At 51.7% G+C, this 18,636-nt stretch overlaps 5 protein-coding genes across 5 annotated transcripts; 1 reads left to right on the top strand and 4 right to left on the bottom strand.

Annotated features, from left to right (window-relative positions):
- Positions 1–1,012: 1,012 nt before the first annotated feature.
- On the bottom strand, positions 1,013–2,431 carry BKA67DRAFT_538878 (uncharacterized protein; the record flags this gene model as incomplete). Its single annotated transcript, XM_046100538.1, has 2 exons — positions 1,013–2,249; positions 2,280–2,431. 2 exons carry the CDS (start codon positions 2,429–2,431, stop codon positions 1,013–1,015), a joined length of 1,389 nt encoding a protein of 462 aa, XP_045955375.1.
- A 974-nt stretch (positions 2,432–3,405) lies between these two features.
- BKA67DRAFT_522858 (mitochondrial carrier domain-containing protein) lies at positions 3,406–5,641 on the bottom strand (the record flags this gene model as incomplete). Its single annotated transcript, XM_046098420.1, has 3 exons — positions 3,406–4,134; positions 4,194–5,378; positions 5,453–5,641. The coding sequence occupies 3 exons, from the start codon at positions 5,639–5,641 to the stop codon at positions 3,406–3,408; spliced, it is 2,103 nt and encodes a 700-aa protein (XP_045955374.1).
- Positions 5,642–8,383: 2,742 nt separating this feature from the next.
- On the bottom strand, positions 8,384–11,294 carry BKA67DRAFT_375018 (cyclin-like protein). The gene is made up of 4 exons (XM_046096515.1): positions 11,138–11,294; positions 9,520–10,710; positions 8,916–9,455; positions 8,384–8,862 (listed from the first exon to the last, which is right to left on the bottom strand). Exons 1-4 carry the CDS (start codon positions 11,147–11,149, stop codon positions 8,548–8,550), a joined length of 2,058 nt encoding a protein of 685 aa, XP_045955373.1. The 5' UTR covers positions 11,150–11,294; the 3' UTR covers positions 8,384–8,547.
- Positions 11,295–13,783: 2,489 nt separating this feature from the next.
- Positions 13,784–14,012, bottom strand: BKA67DRAFT_576076 (uncharacterized protein). Its single transcript, XM_046103546.1, has one exon. It carries the CDS (start codon positions 13,973–13,975, stop codon positions 13,817–13,819), a length of 159 nt encoding a protein of 52 aa, XP_045955372.1. The 5' UTR covers positions 13,976–14,012; the 3' UTR covers positions 13,784–13,816.
- A 1,565-nt stretch (positions 14,013–15,577) lies between these two features.
- BKA67DRAFT_374938 (uncharacterized protein) lies at positions 15,578–17,771 on the top strand. The gene is made up of 2 exons (XM_046096514.1): positions 15,578–16,454; positions 16,538–17,771. Exons 1-2 carry the CDS (start codon positions 15,684–15,686, stop codon positions 17,663–17,665), a joined length of 1,899 nt encoding a protein of 632 aa, XP_045955371.1. The 5' UTR covers positions 15,578–15,683; the 3' UTR covers positions 17,666–17,771.
- The last annotated feature ends 865 nt before the right edge of the window (positions 17,772–18,636 follow it).

The following is an 18,636-nucleotide window of genomic DNA, read 5'->3' as shown; positions in this document are numbered from 1 at the left end:
CATTAGGTCAATGGGGCTGAGTCCCAAGTAGGATCTGGCTCCGTAATGCAGCTTTCAAAATCATCATGGCTGCATGCTGTTGGTAAGATAAGAGACTGCCTCCGCTATTGTCCGCCTCTGCTCGTTGCACTACTGCTTCGTTTGCGCTGATTCATTTGTTAAACCACTATTGACCAAACATGACCTCTCTCATTCGAGTAGAAATCAAAATCGAGTCCCGGAAACTCATACTAGGCTTCCGTACCAGTAGTGAGGCCGAGTCCTACTGCAGGAGAATCCAGCCGAGGACGATACACCAGGAGCTGTCGCTCGAGAGCCGACAGTCTTCGGAAGATCCCACCGAGGTGCAGTTGCGCCTGCCCTCGGCCATCACGGAGATCGTGGCCAGCACTTCGCTCCCCAGCTTTGCCGGGTTCTACTTCCGCTTCAGAGATTCGGACACAGCGAGTCGCTGGAGAAAAAGCCTCGTGATCTTCGAGTCACCGAGAGGTCGGACTCGGGATCTTTATATCGTCCGCGACATGGGCACGGATAAAATCCTGCTGGCCGATGCGGCGAAAGCGCCGGCTCCGGCTATCAGGAGCAAGCCGCCCAGATACTGAGAGACATGCCGCTTGGGCTGAAGCTCGCTGAAGCCAATCGTCACTAGCCAAATTAGAAAGCTCGCTGACGCCCAAAACACGGTGCGCAATGTTGCAGGCTCGATGATCAACTAATATGGGATTCTCTTGGAACTTAGTTCTTGACGAGATTGCAGGCCACCATTTTACAGCCGTTGCGGGAGCTGTCACACTGATACTCGATGGGGCGTTCTTGGATGGTCATCGGGCAGGTTTTACTACTCTTCAGGGGTTGCGATGTTTCCTCGGTTTGGGGCTCGACTGAAGCGATACGCGCTTCCGTCAGTATGGTGAGACTGTATTGTCTGGGATTTCTTAACCGGTCATCAATAATGAAATGTGAATTAGAAGTCCGTTTCCGAGATTCTAAACCACTACGTAGAAGTTATCTATTATATATTGCGACAACAAGTCTTGAAGTCATTCACAGTCCAGAGATCGTCACTCCGACGCTGCAGCCAATCCTCCAACTGATCCCAGAACCCCTGATCCTGCTCCAGCCTCTGCGCGGCACCGGGCGTATGGCCCCAGTGCCAGCCGCTGGACGGTATCAACAACTGTCGGGCAATGGGCGATTCCACGACGAGATCCGAGAGTCCGACGTGGATCCTGTTGTCGTGATCGTGAAGCGCCCGACAGACATAAGCCCACTGGAAATACCGGCCGGACTGCATGCCAGCCTTCTCGAGCATCATGTCTGTGAGACTGGACAGCGAGGTGATCCAGTTGCCCAGTACGAGGCCGTCGAACTCGAAGCCGCGTATCGTCAGCCGTTCCAATCTGGGCATGACGGGAGGCGGCGTCATCTCGGTCTGCCAGTCCGATTGGTAACGCACGTGTCGCGACGTGTCTCGGATGCGGAGCGAAGTGAGATGGTCGGCTGTAGACGACAGCAGACTGTAGACAGACCCAAAGTCGTCTGTGGCGATGTCTAGCTGGGCCAGCCTGGACAGATCCAGCTGTCTCGCAAGGAGTCCTCCGATCAAGCCGGGCTGCGCAACCCAGGAGGAGCTGACATCGGACTGAAAGTAACCCAGCCCTAATGATCGAGGACTTATGCCCGCGAATGCGATCGCCTTCAACGCCGTCGTGAGGAGCTGCGCCCATACGGCCGGGGTGATATGGACCATTGAATTCGAGGTTCCCCAAATATATTTCCCCCGGTGTAGCTTGAAGAGCTGGCCACTGTGCGCCATGGGGAAACTGTCGACTCTTTTGAGCTGCTTGAGCACCTCTCCCCAAGCACGTGTAAACACGCCCGATACATAGAGCTGCTCGGTATCCTTGGACTCCTGCTGGTAGGATAATAATGTCCCCTTCTTATCGGGCGGATATAGGCCATTTCGAGCACCCGCCTCCCGAGCACTAAACTGAGCAGCCTGTTTGGGGATCGTCCAGTCAAAGTCCGTAGGGATGAACGTCACCTCCCGAACAGCATTCTCGAGCCGTGAGAAATCGTGGTCTTGCAGCTCCTCGAGATGAAGCGGCGAGGCTACAAAGCAGATGTGGCGGCACACATAACCAGTCACGTGGTCGTCGTTCGCGAACCGGCGGCTCGTGAGCCTGAGCGCCTTCAGCGATTCGCGATGAACAGAGCTGCGCTCTTTTGCATAAGCGATGTGGTTCGAGCTGGTGTAAATGAGACATGCTCACACTAACCTTTTCTTCGTAGCCCACAGCCAATCGACGATGAGGTACACGATTTCGTTGGGTAGATCGAGGAGGCGGAAAGGCGCGGTAGTACCATGTGTCATTTGCATGGATGCAAGGTCGCTGGCGAGTTCTTTGCTGATGTCGCTGCTTGTTTCCATACTCGGTACTATAACATAAAATACAAAAATGCGCACGATTTTCGAACAGCCAAGGTAGATATTCAATCAGCAAGACGTTTCTTTGCTTTTGATTAATGAGGTTTCTTGGGGAAAATGAGATTAGTAAAGTTTGAGCTGCAGCTAGAAAGTATGGGCTGCGTAGAGCTCTCTCCAAGCTCGGCAGCTAAGGATTTAAGAAAGCTAAAGATTTTGCGTTTGAGGATTTTTGATGTTTGACTGGTCACCAGACTTCAATTGAGTCGTATTGTAGAAATCGTGTGGATTGATGGAGAACGAAGCATAGACCTGGATGCTTGGTCGAGTACATACGGTCCAGTTGTTCCCGATTGGTGGATAGGTACCCAAGGCAGCAACAACATAAGCGAGAGTTGCGGGAGTCACCCTAAATAGCCTATCCAGTCTTGGGAATGAGTGATCATCCTGATTATGGTTTGTTGCAAGAGATCACATGAACATTCCACGAGTAACGTAAACTTGAGCTGCTCAATAAGTCAGAAATTTTATATTTAAGCTCGGTCTAAGGGGTATTAACAGCTGACGCTGTTCTGTTTAATACCAAGAAGCCCCTCGTCTATGGGCCATGCTTGCACCTCTCTCCAAGCCGACCAAATCATCGTGAAGATCAAAGTAATGTGATCTCAACCTGGCCCCTCCTATCAGAATGTACTTACACAAGAATCTGTTGATTCGACGTCTCATATCGTTGGACTGAGAATAATGCACAAAAGAAATTAAATCACGCATCCCTTGCTTTCCTGTTATAACGCCAATTCTTCCATGCAAATGACCTTTTTCGTAAATCCAGTACAGACGACTAGACGTGAACGCCCGCTCAGACAGTAGCGACGCTTCTCTAATGCCCCAAAGTCCAAAAGAAAACTCTCTAGATCTTTAGAGTAGGACACCTCCGAAGCCAAGGAGATGCTCTAGCGGGTCAGTACAAAATGTTTCAATTAGGACGACTTGGCACCTCCACCGAAGAGGGCGGGGACCTTCTTCCAGGCCTGCTCATCAAGAACCTTGACACGGCCGAAGTTCTCATCCAGGTCAAGGATGATCTTCAGAGCGTTACGGCTGCGGGCGTGTGGGGAAGCGACATCCTTCTCTATGACTGATGACACGACATCAGCAACACCAGTGTGAACTTGCTCGGCTTTCTTGCTTCCAGGGAGTGGCAGCAGACTTTGCAGGACTTCGTAGCCTGCAAGTGTGAAACCGAACTGAGGAGAGGAACGGAAGATACGAGCAGGGCCACCCTTGAAGAAAGCTCGGAAGCCCTCCTCCTTCCAGATACTCTGAGCGGCGTGCCGCAGGCCGGTGTAATTGGTGTCACCCTTGCGGGCCTCGACCTGCAAACGGGTCTTGATGACATCACAAGGAGTTGTCAGGTAGGCAGCAGGCATACCAGCGATGGCACCGGCTGTGAGCAGTTGGAGGACACCAAGCTTCTTGGTCTGCGACTCACCGAAGAGATCCCTCTTCAAGTGGCTGTAGGTCGGGAAGTAGATTGCCGAGAAGGGGACATCTCTGAGCAAGCAGGCACTAGCACCTTTATAGAGACCTGCCAGTCCGAGGTTCTTAACAATCCACATGGCGGAGCGGCGTTCAGCACCTGCAGCCTTGGCAACCTCTCCCTGAACCTGCAGGCGAATTTTGACAATCTCGAGAGGGTTTGTGAAGACCTATACAACATATTAGTATTGCATACGATAGGAAAGAGTCGCCAGACACAAATACTTACGACTTGGCAAGCACCAGCCGTGCCACCAGCCAAGATTTCGTGTCCGGTCCAGATGGAGCCAGTCTTCTTGTCGGTGAATGCGCTGCGGACCAAATCGTTCACGGTAAGTTTGATGGCCTTCTCGGGTGCAACACCAACCAGCTGAGGCAAGACTCCAGAGTAAAGGCCCTTGAAACCCTCATTGGCAATGACCTTCCTAAAGCAGTCGATGGAGTTGTTGTAGAGGCGCTGACCGGGATTGGCACCTCGCTGGTTCTGCATGCGAGTCTTGACAAGATCGATGGGATAGACCATGAAGGCACCAAAGGCACCAGCAACGGAACCCAAGAGGAAGTGATAACCGGACTCAGCAGCCTGTCTGAGGGCGGCTCCTGTTGCAGTCTGGCCAACGGAGCTGGCGGCAGTCTCGACTCCATAACCACGGTTTCTCCAGGTAGGGTCCAGGACTTTGGCGAAATCCAGCAGGCTGAGACGGCCCGAAGGCTCATCAAGACTGGCGAAATGGAAAAGAATATCGGCCTCCATCGGTGTGAACAGAGAGAAACGGGTGATCTTGGCAGCCTCGTTGAGGAATTCAGTCTTGGTGATCTTGCCATCGAAGCTCTTTTGGCAGGCCTTGCGAATGATGAGCTCTACCAGATCCATCTCCTTAATCATGTTCTGGAAGGCTCGGACGTTCGCATAGGACACTCTGCTGCCGAGGGAGATGTTGCACAGGGTAGACAAGTTCTCGACGACGTGGTCGGAAAGCTTGTGCTTGGAAGTCTCACGAATGATTCGCTCAAAGTCCTCGGGCTCAATGTAGCCATCACCGTCCTTGTCGAATAGCAGGAAAGCCTGGCGAATTCTCTCACCTTGCAGACCACGAAGCATCTGCGAAAACTCGTGGTAGGTAAGATTGTGGCGGCGGGTCTTGTCGCCAATGTACAGCTTTGCCCACTGGCAGTCCCAGTCAAAGGGAATGCTGTCTGGGCCCTTGTTTGCCTCATAGAGCTTGCGGAAGTTGTCGTACGTGACGGTACCTGTGCGTTCGGTGTCGAAGAGACGGAAAGCGATCTCGTACTCGGCGTCGGCCTTGAAAAGGAGGTTGTTGAACGTGGCCCAGTCGGCGAGGCTCACGCGGCCAGAGCCCTTGCGATCGGCGACGTGAAACAGGAGACCATATTGCTCACGCTTGATCTTGGCCTGTATAGCGACTTGTGTTAGCCAACTATAGTCATGGTCAAGGGGTAGAATCGCCGACTTTGACCATCACATACATAATCTTCGTCGGCGGGAGCAACTGCATGGATGAACTGCTGTTCAGTCATGTACAGCTCGCCAGTCTCGGCATCCTTGGTGGCTACGCCGAGAAAGGTTGCCTTGTTCTTGGCTGAGAGAGCCGTGGTCTCCTCGGTGCCAAGGAGACTGTCCTTGACAGCCTCCTTGACGGTGACTGGCACAGGCATCTTTGCGACTTGACTTTGGGATGGAGGTAGCGGCTTTTTCAAGGAGCAAGAATCCGTTGCCCAAGGTAGGAATTGATCGTCAGCGACAAGTTGAAAGTACTTGTAGGTTCAAGAAAACTTTTGCAACTGGACGATTGCTGGATTGGCCCTTTGCGACTGACTGAGTTCGTGGGGGCTGGTGATGATTCGAGCTCGAAATGACCTGACTAGCAGAAATTGGGATGGGACGAGGCGGTTTTCGGCCGGATTTTCAGGCCCTGGGTGTCGCGAAAGAGGTCAAGGCCAATGTCAATGGTGGGGAAGTGGAACGAGAGGACGTGCTAGCATCTGGGGTTGATACTGGTGCAGAGTCGAGGCTGTCAAGAACGACAAATTTGCCCATATAGAAGTCTTCGTGGAGGGAATCAATGAGACGAAATTTGGCCAACTGCTGCACGCATGCGAAAGTGTAAAAAAATTGGCTATGGCGAGGTTCCTGGCGGATAAGCTTCCGTCCTGCTGGTAACCATCGAGTGGTAACGCTTAATATGACAGGTGCGCTTAATTTTGCAAGGCCAAAGTCACCTGCACTGCGGTGTCGGTGGTGTCGGTGGTGTCAGTGTCGGTGTCGGTGTCGGGCCAGCGGGCTGGCAGGCTGGCTCATCGGTTATACGTTGTTCCATCATGCGCTAACGATGCCCACGATGCTAGCCGTCAACAACAAGCCGCTAGCGCATCAGCGCGGGGTAGTCGCTTGTACCTGAAGATCTGGGCATAGTCTAGTCTTGTCCGACTTTACTTAGCCCAGATATATCGTGTGAATGCCTTCGCTAACGGCCCAGTGCCTGACTTGAAGCCACATAGAGAACGGGTTAACTCGGTAATATCCATCGAGTCCCATTGTCGAAGTCGCCCTTGTTCAGAGTCCCTACATTTGTTATTACTTGTCGCTCGTCTGGCAACCTGATTTCGCAAGGCATATATATTCCTCTTGAGAGGTGTCTCATAATGCCACAGTAACGCAGTTACTGCTTATACCAGACATAACTCCTGCAGGCGACATCCAGTTCAAGACGATGGTCTCTGTTCTGTGAATGTATATCAGTAATACAAGTCCACCTTGTCATGACACCATCCTCAGTCTTCTCTGACAGAGCAGGGTTCTTTGACATATGCTTGTAGCGCAACTTAAGCTGCATTGCTGTGCAATGTCCTTGCGTTGACCGTCGTCATGACGCTGACAAAACGAAGGCAACACCATGCCATAACCCGACCCAGACACCGGTGGCGCTCTGAACCATTGCTTAATGGCGAACAAAAGCCCCTATTCGGGCCCTCCATGGAGAAGAATTGGAACCGCATCTTGCCCTTCCCCTGAGCCTTTGTGCACAGCGATTCACAGGTAACCGTGTTTGTACCCATGTGGACTTCCACCACGGATCGTCGATGTCTGTGTACTGTATACCGCGGGGCAGCACAAGGGACCACAGGTCATCATCTTGAGATGGAAGGGTGATACTCTGAACACTCTCTTGTTGAAAAAGTGAAAGCGCCGTGTCCTAGATCTGCAACGCCCAGCATCTGAATCAACAGGATATACCGAAAGAAGCCCAACGGAGCCCTGATCAAAGGCTGGAACAAAAAAGCCTGCTTATCAAACAAAACCTACTGCAAAGACACAAGCAAACACGAATTGCCTTACAAGATTAGATGCAATTCATCGACGTCGCCTTTCAGACATGCCATTAAAGCTGTTTGCACTGGGGTTAGTCGCACGTTTATATAAGACCGGCACGAGCACTGCATAGCCCCCCGCATGGTATGGTCGGGCAAGTGTGCCGAGCGTTTCCGTGTTTCGCAGCCGAACATCCCTGAAAAGCTCAAGGTTTCGCGGAAATGCAAAGCGACATCCCGTACTGTAGTGTCTCGCGTATGCATTGCTGTAGTATTGAACAACATTGAAGACCAGAATGGCATGATTGTCATAAGTTGTCGTGATCGGGCAGTACTATCACCTTCGCAGTGTGCCCACCATGGCGATTTGACAGAGAAGCAACATCAGGACTAATACAACGACTATGCATATGTAGTTTTGGGCAAGTTGGGAACGAACTCAAGTCAATGAATAAATGCATTCCTATGGAAGATTATGTATGCACGAACGCCATGACTCCCTGCGCAATGCGATCGTCCTTGATCAAATGTCCGAAAGAAATGATGCTCGGATGCCTTTGGCCCTTTCTTTCCTGATTCATCTGAAATGATTATACTCTAACAAAAAGTGCAAGTAAGAAATAGGCCAGTTTGGTCGGTGTGGCTTCTTCCGAGAAAGAAGACATTGTCCTTTTTGCTAGCTAAATGATTATGGCTGACGAGTCCTGGCGCAAGAGGCATGTGGTTTCGCAAAGTCGACGCGGAAAGGGAAAAAGAGGAGAATCTGTGAAGGGTGCAAAGCGCTAATTGCGAAGGAATCTGACACAGACATCCAAAGGCATCTATCGCTGCTGCCATGTTGTTTTTGTTTTGTTTGTTTCCTTTGTGTCGGCAGAGGTGCACTCTTTGCCTGCCTGATGATGCCTATTGCCAGAAGTCTATGTTGTGGGGAATTGCCAGTAAACGCCGGGAGCTTTGAGTGCTCGGGAAAATCAAAAGCCATTGCCGTGGGTATAGACATGTCTCATAGCTTCGTGGAGTGTCGTAAGTGACCAATGAGATGGTCATATTAGTGGGGGGTGCAAAAGTGCAAAAGCTCATGTTTGTCGTGTGCCGAGAATAGTAAGCCCCCCTTGCAACTAGCCCTGCAACTCGCCGACAGACGACAGCGCCGCAATATGTACAAATGACCATGAGGCCTAATAAGGGGTGCGGGGACATGCCGTAGTCTCTGTGGAGTAGCACTTGGGGGTAACCCCATGCCATGCCTTTGTTCAACCCTGCATAGGAATCGGCATTCTCATGTACGATGAGGGCTCGTACGCTGACGTCGTGGAGCCCAAGGTGTAAGGGAAGTTCTCGTAGCGCGCGTTCGCCGCGGAAACCGCAGCTTTGACAGGCTCCAGGAAGAAGCCGGACTTGATCTGGCCGTGAACATAGATGGCGCACTTCTTGAAGCGCTTGTCAGAATACTTTTCGAACACGGCTTGATGATGCTTGTCCGCAATGGCGCAGCATTCGAGAACACTGTTTACCAGGGGCTGCAGCTGGGCGAATGTATAACCGGAGTAGTGGACATGGTCTAGAGTCTGTTTCAAACGGTCAGTTGCCATTTTGTTGGTTCTTCTGTCAAGACACTTACCCAACCACCTTTCTCCAGGATTAGACGTGATAGACAATGAGCTCCGGCTGCAAGGAAGCTTGGCGGAGAGGCGACAAAGCGCTCGTCCATAACAGTGACTTCAAGGAAGTACTTGGCAAGGGTTCGCGTCTCAAGATCATAGTCGTCGGCCTTGCTAATACGTCTCAGAAAACTCATGGGTCCTGGGAAACCGAGGTTGAAGTCAAGCATGCTCAGCATGTATCGTTCCGCCTTGAGGATTTCATCCACCGAATAGCCGCCGTCGACCATGTAGACGATTTCCTGCACAGAGGGGCAATTGATCTCCTCGTACTTTGCCGCCAAGAAAATAGCTGTGGCACCGACAAGCTGGAGCTTACCCAAGGACACGACCTTGACGGTGAGGAACCGATCTATGAAGTTGACTGCGAGGAAGAGAGTCTCGGGAAGAAGATTGAAACGGCCATGGACTTGAATCACCCAGTCCATCAGCACACCACGCATCGACCATTGGATCTCGGTTTGTATGTCCATGTAGTGAGGATTGGGGAGAAGCGCGATCTAGGAAGAGATTGGTTGTCAGTAAAAAAGAGTTGCCGAATCTTGTCGGCTGGCATGTACTCACCTCCATCTCCTTCATGTACTGGAAGATCTCATCGCCGTACTCAGCCACCATGCTGATGTCCCACAGCTCATCTTCGACCTCTTCAGAACTGCGGTTCCTCTCTACATGCTCACGGGCTTCCTCGATCTCTTCCAGCATCTGGCTGGAGAACCTTGGGGCGTCCATGACTGTGACCGTGATGCTGGGCTCAGGCTCGCCTTCGGGGAGCTCAGCGGTGTCAGTGAGGGGTGCGTCGCCACCAGGGTACAGGTTGGCTGTCGTGTATCCTTGGTCGACCTCGTAGAAGTCTTCGTCTTCGTGATCAGAGTGGTCCGGGTCCGTAGCAGGAGCAACGCACTCCTCCTGGTAGTTGGTCTTGAGAGCACGAGGCTCGGATCGCAACTCAGAGTCTGGGCCAGGCACAGAAAGCGTAGCTTCTGCCCGAACAGACTGGAGTACGGGGAATTTCTCAGGTGACAGTTCCTCCACGGCGTCCAGGTAAGGGGTTTGAGCGACGTCTTCTTCGTGGGTGTTCTTCTCGGCAGTAAGGGGTTCCCAGTTGACCAGATTCTTAATGTCGGCGTCAAGCAGGGAGACGATGTGCTGTTCTTTTTGCTGCGTAGACTTGAGAGCGGGCTGGCTCTGGTGATGACGAGGTTTGCGTGTGAATGGTGCAGCAGCGGCGGTGGAGCCTTCATCAGTGGCCTCGATCTTCTGGCTGTTGATGGTGGCGGAACCTGATGTTGCAGGACGACTGTTGTCGTTGTAGACGATGGTGGTTGCACGCTTGAGTGGTTTGGTCGCCCCCTGAGAAGGTGCTTGCGAATCACCGGCCGCGTTCAGTGGTTGAAGGTAACCGCCGCTTGCTGCCGAGGGAAGGAGCGAGGCACCCTTGGGTCGTTGTGCGGGGCGTAAGAACGCGTCTTTCTGCGCGCCATGGCTGGGGTTTGAGTTTTCCTTGGCCCTGGCGACCTGGAACTTTGCATGGGGCATCTTCGAGTCGTCTTGTGACATGTTGGTTCTGACCGTGTTGCTCTTGTCGGCAAAAACAGCACGCCTTGTGGTGGCTTGCGGTAGGCCGGTTGTGCTTGTGGCAAGTGCAGGCTGGCCTCGAAGGCTGCCGGTTGATTTAAATCGCTGGTGAATGTTCTGTTTCGCCTGAGCTAAGTTCTCGTTGTTGGCGGCGGGCAACGCGCGCGTGGGACGGAAAGGCTGATGGTCACAACAAGTTAGTTGGTCATGCTCAACAGATGGGAGATGATGGCTAGGATGGAGATTAAGACGGTGAGCATTCAGGTCGTCGTGCGAGTTGGTAGCGGTCAAAAGTGGCATCAGACTGGCAAGGGGCTCTTGCTTATCAGATGCGTCGTTCTCCGAGGCCATACTGCGGCTGTGCTGTTGGACTCTGACGGGCATGCTAGACTTGGGACGAAAAGGATCCGAACATGTGAGGAAAGCGTTCGCGATGTCTCAGGGAGTAGAGCAGTGTGACGATTGCGTGATGTGAGTCGGGCTATGGAGGCATGCGCAGCTCTCGTAGTTAAGTGATTTGTCCAAAATGTGTTGGTACTTGCACCGACACACATCAAGTTGCGATAGCGAGAAGTGAAGAAAATGTTTCCAGCGCGTGGTTGCTTACCTTTGCATCCATGGTTGCGATCGCACTTAGGATCTCTCCAATACTAGATCAATGAATTGGTCTGTAGATATGCTCGTCGTAGACAGTACTCGTGACGCTCCTCGCCAAGTCTCGGGGGGATATCTCGTACTCTCTCGAGAGGCGCAAGGCGTTGTAGTGTACAAAAACTTGGGATGAAGTGTTGATGGATATGATGTTGTTGCGCGTACTTTTCAAATCTGTCGTGTGGTCGCGTCCAAAAATTGGTATTCCGAAATGGCTCGTGTTCAGTGTAATCTTACATTAGATGAGATACAGGCAGGCTAGCTTGTACCACGGTTATTGCGCGTCCCCTGAAATCGTTGTCGAGTACAGATTGAACAGTGACTGAAGCAGGTGCAGCGTGCAAAACGCAGAACGCAAGATGCAGTCAGACAATACAAGAAGCTGCAAGGACGGGGCCAATGTTGAGGCCTGCCGCTCAAAGATTTTTAAAATGCTGTCTGTTTATTGTGACTCCAATGCTTCCATACCACGCAGTTTATCAAAACAAGCTTGCACCAATAAGATCAAGGTGGGGAGACCCTGGCAACGACTAGTACTTTATGCACGACCAAAGCCAATGCAGCCTCAGGGAACATGCAGCATCAACACCACCATTTCACCTTGCCCTTTCTTTCTTCCAACTCGTACTATGTATATATTTTCAGGCACAGCGAGGCCTCGAAGGGTAGTCATCTTTCGGACTCGAATCCGGCAGGTTCAATACTCATCGTACGGCCGAATGCGATTCCCGGCAGCTTCAATGGTTCCCTCAGCTTCTAATCTACAGTGCATAATGCGGGTAAGCTAACATCTTGGCAATACCGGCTTCTGTGATTGGATGCTATTTGGCTGGATCCGCGATTACATAATATTGACAGTTTCCCGTGAGGACTTTCTTTTACGTCATAAACTCCAGCGCGTCTCAAAAATTAGCTGTCAAAAGTGTTATTTACAGTTGTTCACCGCAACGACCAAGCTGAGTTCTCATTCTCAGCTCCTGCATGTAAGGAACACGACTAGTAACGGTTACAGTCTCATTTATGACCCCACTGGGTTGTGCATGTGGCAGAATTGACATTATTTCTGCCCGCGAAATTCCAACCGCGTTCTCTTCTTGGCAACAGCAAAGTTGACGGGACTTTACCACGACGGCACGTGACCGAAGCTTGGTTAGTGCTTCGTTTTACTCAACAGAATACCTTCTCTCGCCGGCCTTTGAGGGGAGCAGCAACGATGCATACGAGATCTCGGAGCTTCAACGGGCTCTCGAATTGTTCATCTAGTCGACGCGACTCCCTTTTAAGCATGCGCGACCTATGCGACAGTCCCGACGTAACGCGCTGTCGTGGTCGAGCCACTGGGTCTGGAGGCCGCAATAACCGGCCTTGCACAAACAAAGACTTACTTCCTGCACCAATGGCCTCGGCATGATGCAGACTCTGTGACTTGACTTGGCCCACGTCCTCCTTTGATCACTGTCATCAAAAAGGTCTCTTGCCTCAGTAAACATAACAATAGGCGAAGCGCACCGAAGCCAACAGCAGCTTCAACGGTAGTCAGGTGTTGTGGGCAACCAGTGTTGCAGCGCATACTTGGCTACGGCATATGGCACACTGTCAGGCATCAAAGTCTTTCAAGTATGGAAACGAATCAAATACTACATAGTCCAGTCGCAATGAACGGTTGCGATAACGACTGCGCATGGGTTTAGTCTAGAGCCGATCGTCATTGGGCTTAGTGAGCCTCCATATGCAGCTTGAAAAGTCAGAACAAATGCTGCGGAATGGCAAGCTACGAATACTAGTCCAGTCGCAGTCATCATTGGCGACAGTTGTGTCAACCCATCCGACGCCAATCCTACGTATTCCTTCGGCGCTCATGGCGCAATTAATTACGGCAAAAGTAGTACCTAACGATCTGCAGTGTATGTAGGGTGGCAGGTAAAATAGATGAGATGCGATGCGGTGTAGATTTGGGACGACTGTGGCAACACAACAAATACTCGCATGGCCATGTTCTTATTGGATCCATACCCTGCAGTTCAGAGGGTCTAGATAATGGCGACCTGATATGCGGACGCTGAAGATAACTTGATCTGCCAGCGATCAACTGCAGCGGGAGCTTGCAACTTGAAACACAGATGACCGGACAGACAGAATGGGCCATCCTGCGCACTACCCGAGTCTCCGTTTCGCGAAACCGCTCGATCAGCAATACTGGGACAGGGGTTATGTTCACTATGTAAAATGGGGTTTTGATTCGATACAGTTCTTGCAGCGCACAAGGAGGACACAATTCTTTGCAAATGCAGCGTCAAATTCATGCGCCAATGCAGTTCAACTTCATCGCTAGTAATAAGGGTGCGTGAGGTGTGTGTGCTTGTGGGTGTGTGTGTGGGTTTCGACGTTGGCTATGCGCCTGACATCTTTTGTCGTATCTTTTGGTCTAGCCCGCGCGATCCAGACAAGTCTCCGGCCAATTCTAACGACCTTATGTTACTCGCCTCGAATCAGGCACGCTTCCAGTCATCTATTTCTGATTCGCAGGCCGAAACCGTGAAACGCAGACACACCAAGGCCAAGCTTTGTTGTGGTGCGAGGCATGTATGCCGAAAGAGGGGGATTGCTTCCTCAAGGTGGCTCACTGACGCGCGCTCTAGAAGCCAATTGCACACTGGTGGCTATCTACGATGAACAAACCCTGTCCAAACACAAACTGGTGCATCTGGAGGAACTCGCTATTGGCCGGGGCTTTGAAGCACTTCAGATTCCAGCGTGGTTGACCTGCCTTTGTCGAAAGTTGTCCACTGGCCATCACCGAAGTACATAGTCAAAGACGTCCTGGTTATAGGCTATACAGACTTAAAACTCGACGGCAGGAAGTGCACCTGGGCAGGATAAGCCGGGTTCGCCGTCCTGCAGGCGCTTTGGTGCTGGCGCAGAGAGTGCCCCACCATGCAATACCGAAACCTTGAGGTCGTCTTCTAGATCACTGTCGCAAGTGCGCAAGCTCAACAGATTTTGTGTGCAGTATTCCGTACCAAGGGGATAGAATGAGCACAGTCTTGATCCATGGGAACACTGCAACCACATCGTAAACGAGGTTCCATTCGGTTTGCGCGAAGTGAGAATGTATACACGCTGCGCCAGTAGTATGACTTGCGCCCGTAGAAACCGGCGCAGTCGCCGACTTCGACACGACTACTCAACGACATGAGAACACCATCTCATTCTACATTATGCTAGGCTAACTTAGTTGGTTTCCAAGTTCCTTATCATCCTATTGCAGACTATCTAGTAGAACAACACCGCGAGGTAAACAGGGGACTGTGCACAGGCCGAGTCACATAGCACTTGTTTACTCACTGACCAGCTATATGCTTGAGGACTGTCATGGTTGACGGTAGGAAGAAGCTGGAGAAAACAAGAAACAAGACAGAGCATTATATGGTGAGAAGATCGGGCACCTGACAATGAGGTGAGGACATCAAGGTTCATGTTGCCAAAGTTTGTGTATATGGTGTAGTGCCGGTGATTCGGCCTTTGCAAAGCAAAAGCGGATAAGCCCTCGCAGCGCGCGCAGGAAATCAAGCATTGAAGCATTTGCGCTCAGCAAGAGATAAAGAGAAGGGGATAACTCGAAGCCGGTGGTATAGAATGCAGAGGAGCTCTTTGGACTCGGTGGGTTTATTTACAGCTTCTATCCTACGAGATATTCCATGACAGCTGCGCATAAGATTTGAGGTGTTGCTGTTTTTGGAGCATCGTAAGTGCTAAACTAGCCGAGCGTGCCCACCCGACGCTTTCTTGGACGAGTGATGCACATCTCCATTCTCAAATCCAACGTTAGTCTTCTCTTCTCCTCATCGAGCCATCCAAACACTCCCAAACCGTCCAGAGAGATATCTGACTTCATCTGCATACACGTATCAAGCCATTGTTTCCGTTCCTTTGCGATTACCACTTGTAAATCGAGCCTCGACTTGTGTCCCTTGGTTTCGTCTTGCCTTGCCTTGACATCGGACTGCGACCCGGTCCCAGACGCCCAATGCATCCGTAGGCCAACTTCAGCCATCAATCCTGTCTTCTGGTAAGTCATTTCCCTTCTCTGAGGTGTTGCGATCCTGCATCCACTGCAAGATGTACACGCCTTGACCCTCTTCCCTCGCCCTTGGCCATGCCCGCCTGTTGTGGTTTCTCGAGGTTTTTCCCTCCCCCCGACCCGGCTCTTTCACCTTTCACAGCCACCTCGCCAACAACCATGCATCTATGAGACGATATTCTGCTTTTGTACGATACCCGCTGACACTGGATCGCCATCCACAGCTCAATCGAAGCAATTCTCGAGCGTTGTATTGCTAACCTACCTGCCCCGACCTTTGCGATCCCCCGATCGGAATACGTCAGTTGGGTCAGTTGGACACCGCTTTCTTTCCCACGGCTCCACCTGCGCAAAGCACCCAAATTTCGACGAGTCAATCACCATTGAATACAACTTCTGCTGGGCTCAGAATATCGCTGGAATGGAACGACCAAGCATCATGGCTTCCGGTTCGCCCATTGAATTTCCTTCTACCCACTCCGCCCGCTCCAGCTTGGGCAGTGCGTCTCCCGTCAAGGCGGCACCTCCCAAGCACGTTTCATTCGAACTCCTCTTCCCGGAATCCCCCCAATACAAGGCGCGTCTGCCCCTACGAGTACAAATATACCCGCATGACAGCACAGAGTCCATTGTGACGACGGTCAAGAACTTCTACGGTCTCTACTCCGGTCCCACCGGAAGCAAGGGCATCAGTTTTGAGGATGACCGGGGCAACACCCTGATCGCAGGATATGAGAACTTTAGCCATAACATGGTGGTCTATGTCAGAGTCATTGAGGACTCTGCGCAGCCCGCCGTGCCTTTCCTTCCTGCCGCTTATCCCTCTGCCACAATTGGCGCTCATAGCTACGGTCACAGTGACTACTCTGGCCATTCCGCACAACATGTTGGCCAGCATCTGTCTAGGCCAACCTCGAGGATGTCTAGGAAGCGCAGCGTTTCTCCCGACGATGACCGCGGCCGGCGTAGCAACTCGATCGCCGCCAGCAAGAAGGGAAGGTCTCGCTCTTCCAAGACCCGGGGGCCCAACTACGAGAACCATAGCGACAGTTTCAATGGCTACAGCAGTGATGGCGAGAACGGAGCGCCTTCCGTCTCGAGCAAGGCCAAAGAGCCCATTGGCAACACAGACATAAGCCTAGAGAATATAGTCGAAGGTGGCCGCCGAAAACGTGCCAAGTTCGAGAGCTCCGTGAGTCTACAGATCCTGTCCCACTAATCCGAGGCTTCATCTCGACTCCATGAAGCAATCTCTGACCATACTCCCATCTATAGGAGCTTCCTCTATTTGCGCCTCCTCAGATGCCCGCCGCTACCTCTAATCCGTCCGTCTCTCCCGCGCGGCGCGCCGATCCTCATCGCGCTGCTATCCCTTTCGCCCATCCCGGTCAAAATCCTTTTACCAATCCTCGACCGCTCCAATCACCCCAAAATTATGGCTATGGATATGGTCACTTTGGCATGTTCGCTACCCCCACAACCGACCAGAGACGCCATCGCAATAGCATTGGCTACCCTCCCAACATCCTGCCTACTCCAGATCCTACTATTGGTAGCAACATGTCTGAAGAAGATAAGGATGTCGCACTCCAGCTCATGAGGTTGGGCGACATGTCAAATATCTCCCATGGAAGAACATCTGCTTCTACACTCGATGACACATTTAGCGGAAACGCTGATGCTTGCTCTTCGACCGGCGCTACTAGCGATGGTGAGAGCGACAATGGAGTGGAGCTCCCGCCTGCCCGCCGGCAAAAGCTCGAGATGCCTATGAGCACCGGAAGGTTATACCAGACAACTGAGACTCACTTCATTGCCCCTCGAGAACACGCCGAAGCTAGCGGTGACGACGCTGACTACGAGGATGGTGGCGAAGATGGGCCAAGGCTCAACGATGTGAAGCCCAAGTCCCAAAAGCCACGTCTGCCCAGCTTGAAGACAGGTGTCGCAAAGCCCAAGTCCAAGATCCCTAAGCCCCTGACCAACAAGGTCAAGAAGTCGAATAGTATTTCCGCTCCTGGGCCCATGTCGCCTACGTCGCTTCCTACACAGTCGCGCAAACCGTCTATTGCCGGCCCAGGGTTTCTGCCCGGCCAGCCGGGTGAGGATGACCAACCTGACCTCTCTACTAAGCCACGCTGCCAGCGATGCCGAAAGAGTAAGAAGGGATGTGATCGTCAACGACCTTGTGGGCGCTGCAGAGATGCAGGTCTTACCGCAGACCAGTGTGTCAGCGAAGATGAAGGCAATGGCCGAAAGGGTCGCTATGGCCGACATATGGGTGTTCCTGTCAAAAATTCTGCCGAAACTATGCTGCAGCCTACTTTGCTCCCCGCAGCTCCCATCACTGCCCCCATGGCTCCTCCAATGATCGGAGCGAAGGACAAGAAGCGGAAGCGGTAGACATGCTGCTCTTTTGAGTGCATTTCAAAGGAACTATAAACATAAAACACTCTTACTGATGGTGTCTGTCAGCACTGCTACACCACAAACCTGAACAGACGGCCTTGTTATCCACCTCTCCGCAAACACATATGCATATAGCTCCACCGGCCATGGTCGGCGAAGCTTATGCTAAAACCATAACGTCGGCACCACCTTCTCTCAACACAGCATGGTCCTTTATCCTACAGGAGTCACAATGGCGGCAGGCGCAAAGGCGATTGGATCCAACTCACGGCACGCAAATGCATTCCACTCTCTCAATCTAGGTCTCAATCCCTGGGGCGCTTGGCTCTTTTCTTTGTCTTTTGAACAGTTTTATACTGTCTGCCTCGCTACACAATCGACCCGGCAATGAACAGCAGAGAATGTTGGAAATCGGCCCCGCTGAAAAAAAAAATTTCTTAAGAAGATAGCGAAAGCGTACTCAAAGGGTGTCAGATGAAAACTGGAGTTGATGAGATATGGATGGGTTCTGGCTCATTTTTTTCAAGATGAACGGAACGGATGGAGGATGGTCCATCGAGCAGTATCAAGAAAGGCGGCAAGGAGCCAGCCTCGAGAGGAAGGTATCATCCTCTTTTTCTCCTATATGTTTGGACGGTAAATACTTGTGATTTTATCATTATTATTGTTTGGGCCCGTTGGTTGCTATTCTAGTCACATTTTCCTTTCTCCGCTCGATTTGGCACAAATTGATCATCACCAGGATGTAAGGAGTTGAATCACTCTACCTTGCTACATAGGTACATGAGAGGTAGTGCAAATATACGAGCGTTGAACAATTCCACGGCGTTGAGAAAGTCACCTGACCTGGACTTTCGGAACAATAATCACCTGTGCCGAAAACGGGCACATCCATCTGCACTCGTGAGCACCAGCTTTGTCAGATCCCTCCAAGGGATTCACACCACACGAATGCCTCACGGGTA

Source organism: Truncatella angustata (genome assembly GCF_020726525.1).
Source record: "Truncatella angustata strain MPI-SDFR-AT-0073 chromosome Unknown BKA67scaffold_7, whole genome shotgun sequence".
Classification (NCBI taxonomy): domain Eukaryota; kingdom Fungi; phylum Ascomycota; class Sordariomycetes; order Amphisphaeriales; family Sporocadaceae; genus Truncatella; species Truncatella angustata.
The sequence above is the reverse complement of the archived record's forward strand: the minus strand, read 5'-3'. Positions and strand labels throughout refer to the sequence as shown.

Coding starts and splice junctions, on each gene's coding strand:
- BKA67DRAFT_375018 (XM_046096515.1), bottom strand. Junction 9,456..9,519: donor AGTACATGAAGGAGATGGAG/GTGAGTACATGC, acceptor ATCTCTTCCTAG/ATCGCGCTTCTCCCCAATCC. Junction 8,863..8,915: donor TCCTGGAGAAAGGTGGTTGG/GTAAGTGTCTTG, acceptor CGTTTGAAACAG/ACTCTAGACCATGTCCACTA.
- BKA67DRAFT_576076 (XM_046103546.1), bottom strand. CDS start 13,975: ATGGCCAGTGGACAACTTTCGACAAAGGCAGGTCAACCACGCTGGAAT.
- BKA67DRAFT_374938 (XM_046096514.1), top strand. CDS start 15,684: ATGGAACGACCAAGCATCATGGCTTCCGGTTCGCCCATTGAATTTCCT. Junction 16,455..16,537: donor GTGCCAAGTTCGAGAGCTCC/GTGAGTCTACAG, acceptor TCCCATCTATAG/GAGCTTCCTCTATTTGCGCC.